The 12042-nt window shown below is 47.2% G+C and overlaps 1 protein-coding gene across 3 annotated transcripts in view; it reads left to right on the forward strand.

Annotated features, from left to right (window-relative positions):
* LOC109304582 overlaps positions 1-12042 on the forward strand; it is a 132611-nt gene that overhangs the window by 22644 nt on the left and 97925 nt on the right. For all 3 annotated transcript variants that reach the window (XM_019527265.1, XM_019527264.1, XM_019527263.1), the window contains exon 2: positions 9809-9884. In XM_019527265.1, the coding sequence (XP_019382810.1) occupies positions 9809-9884 (76 nt within the window). The remainder of the gene's footprint in view (positions 1-9808; positions 9885-12042) is intronic.

Here is a 12042-nt window from a genome sequence, read left to right on the forward strand (position 1 = left end):
TCCTGCTGTGACTTCCTGGGACATGCCCCAGGGAGAGACTTTAAACCCAGGGAGCCTTCCCTTGCTTAGGCTTCCCCTGCAGCCTCACCACCCAGAGCAGCTTCCCCCTTCTCTGTGGGGAAACCCCTTGCCGTGTAGCTCACAACTCCATTGTCCTGGGTGGGAGGTGTCCATCTCCTTGCGTACGAGCCAGCCCCCTCCTGTTGAGGCACAGCTGCCTCTGCTCCTTTGGGCCCGCCAACCAGCGCGGGGCCCTGTGCACTGTCATGTGCACAGAGGGCTCTGGCTTCTGCTAAGGTTTGGAGGCCCAGGGTGCCTTGTGCAGCACTGGGGCTCGGACCGCTTCCGGACCCTCTGTGCAGCGGTATCTGCATTGAGCCACTGGCCCCATGCCAGCAGCTGCAGACCCAAGCTGCCTTGAGCGACTCCCAGGGTCTGGGCTCCATGCACTGATCTGTGCACTGGGTCCCTAGCCGCCTGCCAGGAATTGCAGACCTGAGCTGTCTCGAGCAGCTCCAACGGTTTGAGCCCCGTGCACTGCACTGCGCAGCGACTGGGGCGGGAGCATTGGACTGGCACATGGAGGTCTTTGGGGCTCTTCCAGGTGCTGGCTCCACCTGCCAAACTGCTCGTCTCCAGCTCCTTTGCTCCCCACTCCCTTCTTCGTCCCCAGACGCATCTGCAGTGTACTGCATGCAGCGCCTTTCATTCTCTTCGGAGGCTCCGCCCCCCCAAAGTTCTGCCGGACCTGTAGAGTACAGGCTTAAACCAGGTCTGGGGCTCTCTTTGCCGTTACCTGATCGGTGGATGGTGTCCACCAATCACAATGGAGATTCTCTGAGTCTGGACATGCCAGGCTGTATTGGTAAGTCCGCCACGCACGCTAAACGCTCTCATGCTGAACAAATGGGGCCTGAGGACCATGCTGAACAACTGAGATCTTTGGAAGAGAGAGATATGGTTATGTCACCCTACTGCTGTCCCTCTTCAGCCTCCCCTGCCTCATAAGAGTGTAAACTTTCCTTCTCTTTGGTAAATTCCCTGATGATTATCTTCAGAGTAACTTTTGTTCACCTGGTAGTCACTGGATCCGCTTATGATCAAGGACTAGACCAAGGAGAACAACACATTAACAAGGTGGCTTTTGTCCCTCTTGATTGCAAAGCCTATTCCTGTGTTTAAACCAAACTCTATTAGGGATCAGCGAAAGACCTAACATGGGGGAGCAGATTACCTGTCATGTGCCTGCCAGGGCAGTGCTGCATTTTCCTCTGAGGCTGTTGGTGCTGGCTGTTGTTGGAGACAGGCTACTGGACTCAGTGCACCTTGGATCTGATATAGTATGGCAGGTCTGAAAGTCCTTACTGAAGCTACCATCATCCCCCCTTGTGTTCAGCTTGCTGTTCTTGGAGGTGACTTCCATCTAACAGGGAAGGAGCTGCGAGCACTTCCTGGAAGAGGGGTCTGGAGTGTGGGTAGGGCATCATATCATGGGATAGCTATTAGCTTTCCTGGTGAGAGCAAGTGTCGGGGTGTCTAGGCAATAAGTGTTTGTTTGCAGTTCCATCACCCATTCACCCTACTTCTTTCTTTATTTCCCAAACTTTATATCAGAAATCCAGAGAGGTGACTCAAGGCAACCAACTTATATATGACATAGGTGAGGGGGAACCTGGCGTAGAAAGAGACATTCATGTAGAGGGAGGGCTAGTCAAGGTAATGGTGTGTTTCATGGCCTTCAGACTACCAAAGGATGTATCAAATGCCCTAGCTGCAGGCGAATGAATGGCAAAGGTGCCAGCTACGAGATACAGGCTGATATGCAAGGGAAGGATGGAAACCGAAGATAACGTTATTAAGACACTAGTTTTCAGATGAGCTTTTAAACAGTTGCAAACAGAAGTGATCAAATGCACAAGAATGTTCCTGCAAATCAGCATTTGTGTCCACGCAGCAGGCACTGCACATGCAAAAACCTGCATTTGTCTGCCGAATAGGCACCTCCTGCCAGAAAAAGGCTTACAGAATGACTGCACAAATGGGCATGCAGGCAGGTTTTGCAGGTACTTTTTCAGAGACTGGCTGAAACTGTGGGCCTGTATGTCTAACTTCTTTATGCCTGAATGCACAGGTTCATAGGAAGCTTTCATTTTATTTGTTAATATCAACGTGGTGTGATAACGCAAGTCTGCCTGACTTCAGACATGGAGGAAGCAGCAACTTACACTGCAGACGGATGTCCCTGCACTGTGGCTTGTAAACTTTTATGCATCCCTGATATGTGTGAGCTGGAGACTTCTATTATACTGCCTTCACATGCAGAAGTAAATGTTGTTTAAGTTTTAGGGAGCAAAGGGGCTAGTTGGTACCCTTGATTTGAATGAAATTTTCTGTCACTTGGATGTCATTATTCAGTTTTTGTAGTATGGACAGAGGTTACTATACAGGCATGGGTTGTGCAGTGGAGGATAGGGTTGTGAGGCTAATGCAGTGATTCTTAGGGTGCCACAGCACCTTAGGGTACCTTGAGTTTTTTTCAGGGTGCTGTGGAATGCCGCACAATGTTAGTGCTGTTAAGACATGCAACCATGTCATGCAAGATAAACCCAGAGATTTCAAATAGGAATGTTAAAAAAATCCTGCCCTATTGTGGGTTTTCTGAGTTCTTTGCAACAGAAGAATTGCTCCACCACTCTCTTTCTGTAGCCAAAAATCAAGTGAAAACTAAAAGCTAACATTTTTCAAAGGGTACCTTTACTTAAGCAAGGCATGCCTTGAGTTTATCAAGGGGTGTCTTGAGTCAAAAAAGGTTGAGAACCACTGAGCTGATGCCATTTTTAATAGAATGGTTCTTAAGAGAGCACAGTCCTATGGGCAAAGGTCAGGAGGATTTAGGAAAGAAAATCTTTTCTCCATTTGCTAAAGGTTGGTTTATGCCTTGTAGTATGACTGCTTGTAACTCTTCCACAAGACTTGCTTGATTTTAAAATTTTACTGTAACACTGGAAATGTTAATTGTCCAGATAAATGTCTAATCTTTTTGTTTTGGGGGGTTTTTTTGGCTTGCAAAGGTCTTGGTCATCATGATACCTTGGGGCAGTGATTTCCATAGGTTAATAGTTTGCTTGCAGAACTGCCCCTCTGTTCCAGTTAAGGCACATGCCTTGGGTGGTACTGAAGGTGGGGAGGCACCTCGTCCTGCTGCCTGTAATGCGTCAGTTCTGGAGGTGAATGGAGGATTTCAGTTTCTGGGTCTGTCAGTCGAGCACTTTACCTGAACTGTCCATTTTGTGATTTAAGCTGTAGAGGATTTTACTAAGCCAAAAGTAGAGATTAACAAAACTAAAATACAGGTTCAGCTGGGCTGAATAATAGCTAGAGGTCACAGAGGGGCAACATGGTGTTTGAGTGCCCTGGAGGAGCAGCTGCACATGGGGTAGAGTCACTGGCTTTGCTGCCAATGGTGCGATGGAGGCCCAGCCAACAGCATAGCTGCTGCTATCTCTGTGTCCTGTTTCTCAACCCTCTCCTTGCCACACCTGGCTCAGTGCCCAGGACTGGTGCCAGTCATCCCCCTGCCCCCCACAACTTCATTATGCTACTGAAAATCATGTCTTCAGTAGTTTAAAGTCCAAAGAGGAAGAGCAATTGCTTTGGTCCGTGGCAGGGTGCAACTGCACTAGATGTGATAGGCTGAAACTGAGCAAAGTTACAATTTAGGCCAGTGGTATTCAACCTTTTGGTCCCAAAGGCTAGATAAGTGGCACCGGGCTGTCCACTGGTCCTTTACACCAGAATCGGGCCTGGCCCTATGTACGGGAATTAGGTCCTGCACTACCCAGATCAGCTGTTGTCCTAACTGGCTCCCCACCACCCCAGTCAGATCCATGCTGCCCCATGCTGGAACAGCTCTGGGTCAGCTGGATCAGTTTTACACTGTCCCAATCTGTCCAGCACACCCAGCCTAACATAAAAGGCCATGCTCTCCAGATCTGCAGGGCTCCCCATGGGTCTGGAAATTTGGCAACAGGGGAGTGGCAATTCATGCTGCAACATCTCCCTGAATGCCAAATACTGGGATCCCTTGGGAGCCCCAGTGGTCAGAAGACATGGCTTCGTGGGGTTGAGCACCCCTAATGTTGGCTGAATGTCAGGTGGAGGGCCCTGTGGGTGTGATCAGCTAGCCTGTGGGGTAACTGCCAAGGGGAAAGCAGGGAGATAGAAAGGATAACTTATTTTTCACCTCTAATTGCTATGTTTCTGGCACAGAAAAATGAGTGGTGGTTTTGCAAATGATACGTGCAGCAATTGCAGTTGCTCTTCCACAACTAGGGCTACAGGCCTGGCTGTGTCAGTGAGATGATTCCTTTTTGAGTGTAGAAGCCACATCCCTCTTGGGAGGCATTTATATTGCAGTATTTATATTGCAGGACTAGATGACCTCCTAAGGTCCCTTACAACCCTACTTTTCTATGATTCTATGTGAGCTACAAGTGGAAACAGATCCATAGGTTTAGTTTCCTAACCATTAAAAGCAGTTCAGCATCCCCAACCTTGAGCCACAGCAAATATTATTTAGAGCAGGATTTGGCAACCAGCCTGCAAAGCCATTGGGTCCAGCCTGCAGACATGAGGCTTCAGTAGCATTTGTTGGCTAGGAGTTTTGGCAACTCACTTTCCTGTGCTACTGTGGGGAAAAGCAGTGTTGGCAGCTGGGTCATAGCACCTACCCAGTCACCCATCTCTGACCTGAGCTAGATCCCTTTAGCCCACAGCCTAAAGATGTTGTCAGCCTCTGGTCTAGAGAAGCATTACAGGCAAGTTGAAGTTATTTTTGCTTTGAGTATGAAACTGGTGATGGGGGGAATGTGGGGACGGACATAGTAGAGGCAAAGTAGCTGTAACAGGATTTTGTGTTGTGTAGATTGAATTTGTATTGAGTATCTCATGGGATCAGAAATAATTCACAATAGTGTAGGCCAACCTTTTTGGTAGGTGTGCCACAAATTAGCCTATACCCTCCCCAGGTGCCACTCTGATCCCCTTCCTCTGCCCAACTGGCTGTTCTCCTTTTTGCTCCCTGCCCTGTGCTCCCTTTCAGATCTGCTGCTCTGCTTTCTGTTCCCCACCCTGTGCTCCCTGATCATCTGCTGCTCTTTTTCCTGATCCCTATCTGCCACTGTGCTGCCTGTCTCCTCCCCAGTGTACTGTGTGCCACACAGAGAGGCTGCTTTTGCTAATTGTGGAACGTGTGCCATAAGTTGGCCACCCCTTGTGTGTAAGACTTTCTAATCTAAATCACTGGTTCATATCCAGCCATCCATCCTTGTTAATTATCTCACATCATTATTCTCACTCTTTGACTAAATACAGACAGTCAAAAAACCCGAGGCTGAATCCACAGGTGATGTTTGCCACCAGATCGGCCGCTGGGGGACCCCCTCCAGTCAGCAATTGGCCACTGGTGCCCCCCCAGGATCAGGAGGCACCAGTCGCCCATGGCTGAATTGATTCAATCTTTGCAGGCTAGTCTAAGATGCATAGCTTGAACCAATAAGCAAGTGAACAGACATTCACTTTTGATTCCAGAAATGCAGCCACATGCCTGCAGTGGCCCAGGCCAGAAGCTGGGGAGGCGCTAGAGCATGCCTCCCTGCTAGGCTGGAGCGAACAGCTTGGGCCAAGGATAGCTTGTCCACCTTTAAGGGGGGGGGGAGGCGTAAAGCATCCTGGGATGCTGGAAGACCATGAGTTAATTTGAATCTGGAGGGATTTGGGACAGAAGTTCAATCAACTAATTTAACCTAAATCCGTTAAGGCTGATAGTACATCCATCCAGGTTTATCTTAAACTGGTTTTGGCCATTTTGAAAGCAGTTTATGTGCATTAAACTTCTGTTGTTTAAGAGATTTGAACTGGTTTCCAATCACTTATACCGGTTTATGTGTAATTTCTGTGCTGGAAGTGCTAGACGTCACTGTCATTCTTTGAGAAAAAATGCCAAGGATTGATTTGAGGTTGCACAAAGAAATGGGGCGGAGACCCCTTCCTGGGAAACTTGGGTTTGTTCCAGTCTCTACTTTGCCTGGGAGCAGCGTGAACTAGTGATGAGAGGTCTTGGCTGGGTGGCTTGAGACTTTCGGTTTCTGTTTTTGGCTCTGCTGCTGTCTTTCTATGCGACCTTGAGCATCAGTTCTCCCTTCATCACCTTTCTCCTCCCATCTTTTGTTTAACAGGTAAGCTGTGCGAAGTAACAACTGCCTCGTAGTGACTATGCCTTTCATGCACAATTAGCTGTCTATATGAGTTACTCTTCTTGATTTAGCTGAGCTTGGGTGAGAACAAATGTGTGGTGAAATGACAACTCACAGTGCTGCCTCCGTACTGGTGCTGCACTCACCTAGATGTAGCCCCAGGGCTTCCAGAAGCGTAGCCCACAGTTCACAGTGCTTCAGGGAGCTGAGATGCTTGATATTCGTTCCCAGTTAGTATTGGGATAGCTTGTTTGCTGTTTCTGGGCTCACTGTGGGAACGGGGGTGAAGACATTGGAGGGCTAGCAGTACTCAGGTGGAGCTAGTTTGTATCTGTACCCCCAACTAGTCTCATTAGCAGCTGATGAGTTGTGTTAACAGGACTTTAGTCTATTACCCCTGACAAGCCTGTCAACCTGAGTTAAAAATACACCTGAGTTAAGAGGTTTTTGTGTGTGGACGGGACTCAAATTAGGGTTTAACTCTGCAGTGAGTTTAAGGCTAAAATGTGCTTGACAGCCTGTAGCACAGTAAGGCCTCAGTCTCTGGTTGGGGCCTTGAGGCACTGCTCTACTGTAAATAACATATTGTATCTGCTCAGCCTACAAATAGAGGACTGCTAATTTGGCACCTCTCCTCAGTAATGACCTTATTAGATAGTGCATGTGCATGCATATATACAATATAATTTTAGTTGCTGTGGAAAAACAAACAGCCACATTTATTTCAGTGGTATTCAGACTGGAGGAAAATCCACTTTTCCTTCCCTCAATCTCAGTGTGACATGTCATGGAAAATTGCAAACATCATTAAAGAAGGAAAATATTTTCCTGCTTCTACCAGGGCATCAGATTTCAAGTGGGTAGTGGATGAAGACAATGTCTCTTTAAAAATGAAATTATGGGAAGTGGCAAAATAGCGTGGTCGACACAGCACCTGTACCAAGTTCAGTGTTAGCTGTAGGCCTTATTGCTCCTGTGATTCCTTTTTATGTCACATTTTTTTTCCCATATGTGGCCCATTTAAGTACATTTCCTGCTTTTCTGCTTGTGTGTGCATGCATTAGTTGGGACGTGAACTATCATCATTCTGGTAGCAGTGGTGTATGTGGGGGTGGTTGTGTATTAATATAACACATATTCTCCCTGTGCCTCCTTGAAATTTAAGAGGTGTTTAAGACATCAACACTTTTAAAAGGAAACAATATCATTTTCTCCCAAATATAACTCACAATTAACCTGTAGAACTAGTTGCCATTGGAAAATAACCATGGTCAGAAGCCTAGGAGGCTTCAGAAATGGATTTACCAAAACGATGAATAAGAGGAATTATTGTAGTTATTTAAAGTAGTAATAAAATGCATAAGAGATATAAAATTGTATTCTTCTGGGCGACTGCTAACTGCATGAGGCCACAAAACCTTCTTCTTGGGTCAGGTTATTCCATAGTAGTCCTTCAAGGGTGGAGGTTCTTGGAGCTTTTTCATCTTCTTTTGAAGCATCTGTTGGTGTCGACTGCTAAGGACAGAATAATACACTAGGTAGACCTCAGGTTTGATCCACTATTGTAATGCCTGTGTATATGTTGAAAGCGCACACATTTAACAATGTTATAGGCATGTAGATAGACGTGTAATGTCCAACAGAGCATTAGCTGTGTTCCATCTCCTGAAATGCTGCCAGAATCAGATCCAGGTCCCTTTCCCAGCCCATCACAGACACAGGAGCTAGTCACCAAGTTTGGATTTTTATTTTTAAATATGTTCAGCATTAGAGAGTGGTTGAGTGAGATGGCTTTGGTTTTGACCCATCTGTTGGCCAAATGCAAGTATATCTGGAATTTTCAGCAATGTGAAATGTCTGAGTCCCAAATGTAATCGGGTGTACAGTTTATGGCACCGCAAACCTTTGTGGTGCCACAAACTGCATGTGGCAAACATTAAAAGTGCCCTGTGCTGCACATTTGCAGTGCGAAATTTGCTACTGGGATTTCTCTGGTAAAACTGTCCCTCTCCCCTCAAAAAAACCAGAACAAACCAAAACAAAAAACCAACAACACAAACAACCCCCCCCCCCAAAAAAAAAACCCGGCACAAAAAGCAGTGCAATGCATGTACAACAAGTGTGTGCCAACACACATGGAAGCTGGGCTATCCAGAGTAATGCTTTGGCTGCCGGCCAGGCCTTCATGCTTCCTGACCTGTGTCCCTGATGCTCCAGACCACCCGGTAAGACTGCTGGCTCCAACCTCCAGCTCTCCCTGGCTGAAGAGCCAAGAGGAGCTGGGCAAGGGCAGTTTGCCTGTTGTGGCATAATTTTGTCCTGCAACTAAGCCCACATGCAGGGGAGTGTGTTGCAGCAATTTGTGCCGCAGCAACCAGGGCACTCTTAATCCAGGAAAAAAAATAGTGGTACAGTTCACTCACTGGACTGCAGACCAGATCCGGTGTGTCGGCCTGGTCCTGCCACATGGAGCTGGCACAGCTGGGGTCCAGTCCCACTTTGTGGGGCCCATTTGTCTGGGGTCTGAGCTCACCCACTTTTCGTGATGCACTTTTTTTTGCTACTCTCACAACTCACTGGTGTGCCACAGCACACCCTTTGGGGACCGCTGATTTGGACATTGTCCTAGTGTCCCATGTGGTAGGTATCAGGAGCAGATGAATTTTCCAGTACTGTGTGCTGGTAGGAGATAAGTGTTTATTTAGTGACAAGATGCGTGTTTTTGGAGATGTGGTGATACAGGAGGTGCGGTAACAGTGGGTATTTGGGTTTAGGGAAAATGAGAGGTGTGTAGGGTGGCATAGCAATGTGGATGTTCCAATATGGAAACGTCCTGTAAAATGCTAATGGTCTTTTTTTAAACTACCTCTGTCTATCAAATCCTGTGGGTGGTTTTAGAAAATCTGCAGAAGGATTCAAGGTTTCTGTTATAGTCTGTAGATCTGGTAAGTAAATTACATTTCTGTGGAATCCTACGTGTACCATCCTTATTCCTTTATATCAGACTTCTTCCATAAAGGGTGACAGGGCGAGTATATACTTACTTTGTCAGTGTGTGCAGGTGTCATCATGAAACGAATCAGGGCACATATATATATATAGTGTAGTTGAGATGATGGCCCGCATGAATTTGTGGGTGTCTTGTAGGCTGGGGGTGACAAGACGTGTCTGTGTTTGTGAGGGGGAGTTGGGGAAGTAATTGTCCCTAGGGGAGCACAGGTGGGGACAGACCTAGTGTGGTTGCAGGTTGTGTCTTTTTTTAAGGGGTTAACTAACAGGGTGTGGGTGTGTATATATGGGGAGAGTTGGAGGTGGAAGGGGGGGAAGTTGTGTGTTAATGTTGGGTGCAGGTGGCCGGGTACGTGCTGGAGTGGAGTGGAAGCTGAGGTTGAGGAAGAGGATGTGTATGCAGGTGTCCTGGCAGTCATGTGTGGTTTGTGGTGTGGATAGCTGCAGGACAGGCAGGAGAAATGGCTGCGTGCAGCATCACGGGCAGTGGGCATCAAGCATTTAATACTAATGACAAAGCCTTTCTCTTTTGATTTTCCCCTTAGATCTCCTACCCCCCAAGTGATGAGGACAGCGACGACTCTGAGGGCGAGAACCAGGAACTTGCTCAGATTGACAGAGGTAAAGCAAGAGGATGGGTAGGAGGGTTCAGGGCTGCTGTTGGTAGATGCCTGCCTTCTAGTTCATGTTATCCCAGCTACACCACAACCAGTTGTACAGTCCCACTATTTGTCTCCCCAGGGGACACTTTGCATCAGCTCCCATTTCCACATGCATCCTCCTTTGCATGGCAACCTTTGCTCAGGAGAGGCCTGATGGCTGCAGGGGATTCACCAGGATTGTAAACAGGTGTTCAGAAGGGCATCAGTTGTCAGGATTGTTCTTCATTTCCCTGTACATGTGCACAAGTACATAATAGGGCTCATTCCCTGATGCTCTGATTGAGTGGATTTTGGTCACTTCGCCACTCTGGGACTGTGTATGGGGCAGCCCAGTCCCTGAGGTAAGAAGTCAGCAAGACTGGCCCTATAGATAAATTGTGCAAGTGTTTCCAGATGGGACCAGAGGTTGCCAAACTGTTTAAGTTGTTTGCTAAGAAAGGTGAATATTGGACAGGGACCAGAAGCTCAGGTCGGTGAAGGTCTCAGGGCAGGGTAATGACAGAGCGGGGAGGAGAACCCAGTCCCCTGATTCCCAACCCAGGACCCTGTCTAGTGGACCTTGCTGATTCTTTGTAAGCTGCATTCAACAAAGCCTGTTATTATATGAATCATACGTCACACAGACTGCTTCATTATTAAGGTTGCAAAATCAAGCACACCAGTGTTAGGAAATACCTAAACTAAGATGAACTCTGCAACCTAGTTTGGCCCACTTTAAACATATGCGTTATGATCCATTACACAAACATGTATTGTGTTCAGAGGGACACTGCCTCAATCAGTGCCCAGGGTGGATGGTGCTCAGGAAGTGAGCAGCTTTTCCAAGTTTTAACCTTATTATTCATGGTGTGGTCCTAGGTTTTATTTACTGCGCACTGTTTAAATCATGCTCTGAAGACTGAATTAGTAATTTAGTCACCATCTTTTTTTATCATGCTCATCTCTGTAGGGCTCTAGCAATTTACAAACACGAACTGACTTATTTTCACAAAACCCCAGGGAAGTATAAGGATGGTCTAGTTTATGTTTTAAAATGGGGAGCTGAGGCACAGGAAGATCAAGGTCAAAAGTATCCACCAATTGTGGGTCCCAGATTAAGGACACCACAGACCTATTTTTTTTAAGAGTAGCTAGCATTAAATGGCACTTTGCATATTCACTGCACATCTCCCATTGCACGTCACGTTCCAGAATATTGTGTTAGGCACCCAGAAATGAGGAGCACGCAGTTAGCAACCACCAGTGAAAAGTTTGGCCGTAGTGTTCTTTACCTGACAGTCCATAGGACCTTTGTGCCTGAGCTAGGGATCCAAAACAATTCTCCAGGGCAACACATGACTGCTTTTGGCATTAGACCAACCTTTTTCTTGCTGCAATTTCCTGTTTTATTTGCTACTCACCTTCCAACTTGTGCAACAAATGAAGCAGGGATCCTACAGTCAACAGTTGCCTTGATATACAACTCTGGTTCATTCCAGAGCATCATCTCTTCTGGGTCGTGAAAGATGTAAAGGTCTTGCAGAGAAAATAGAATCATAGAAGTAGGGCTGGAAGGGACCTTGTAGATCTTCAAGTCTGACCCCCCACCTGAGTGGGAGAAAAGACTGGACTCAAATGAGTCCAGCCAGGTAATCATCAAGCATCTTCTTAAAGATCGCCAGGGTAGGAGCCAGCACCACTTCCCTAGGAAGTTGGTTCCAGCTCCTAGCCGCCCTAACTGTGAAGTAGTTCTTGCGGATGTCTAATCTAAATCTACTCTCTAATAATTTGTGTCCATTGTTCCTTGTCATGCCAGGGGGCGCTAGGGGAAACAGTGTCTCCCCTAAACCCTTCTGGTCCCCCCTAGTGAGTTTATAGACAGTCACCAGATCCCCCCTCAGCCTTCTGTTGTGAAGGCCGAACAGGTTCAGGTCCCGCAGTCTTTCAATGTAGGGTCTGGCCTGTTGTCTCCGGATCATGCGGGTGGCCCTCCTCTGGACCATCTCAATGTTGTCCACATCCCTCCTGAAATGGGGCGCACAGAACTGGATGCAGTACTCCAGCTGTGGCCTGACCAGCGTCGCATAGAGGGGGAGGATCACCTCCCTGGCTCTACTTGAGATGCACCTGTGGATGCA

The sequence above is a fragment of the Gavialis gangeticus genome, unplaced genomic scaffold (genome assembly GCF_001723915.1).
Source record: "Gavialis gangeticus isolate Ggan-Ray unplaced genomic scaffold, GavGan_comp1, whole genome shotgun sequence".
Lineage (NCBI taxonomy): Eukaryota > Metazoa > Chordata > Crocodylia > Gavialidae > Gavialis > Gavialis gangeticus.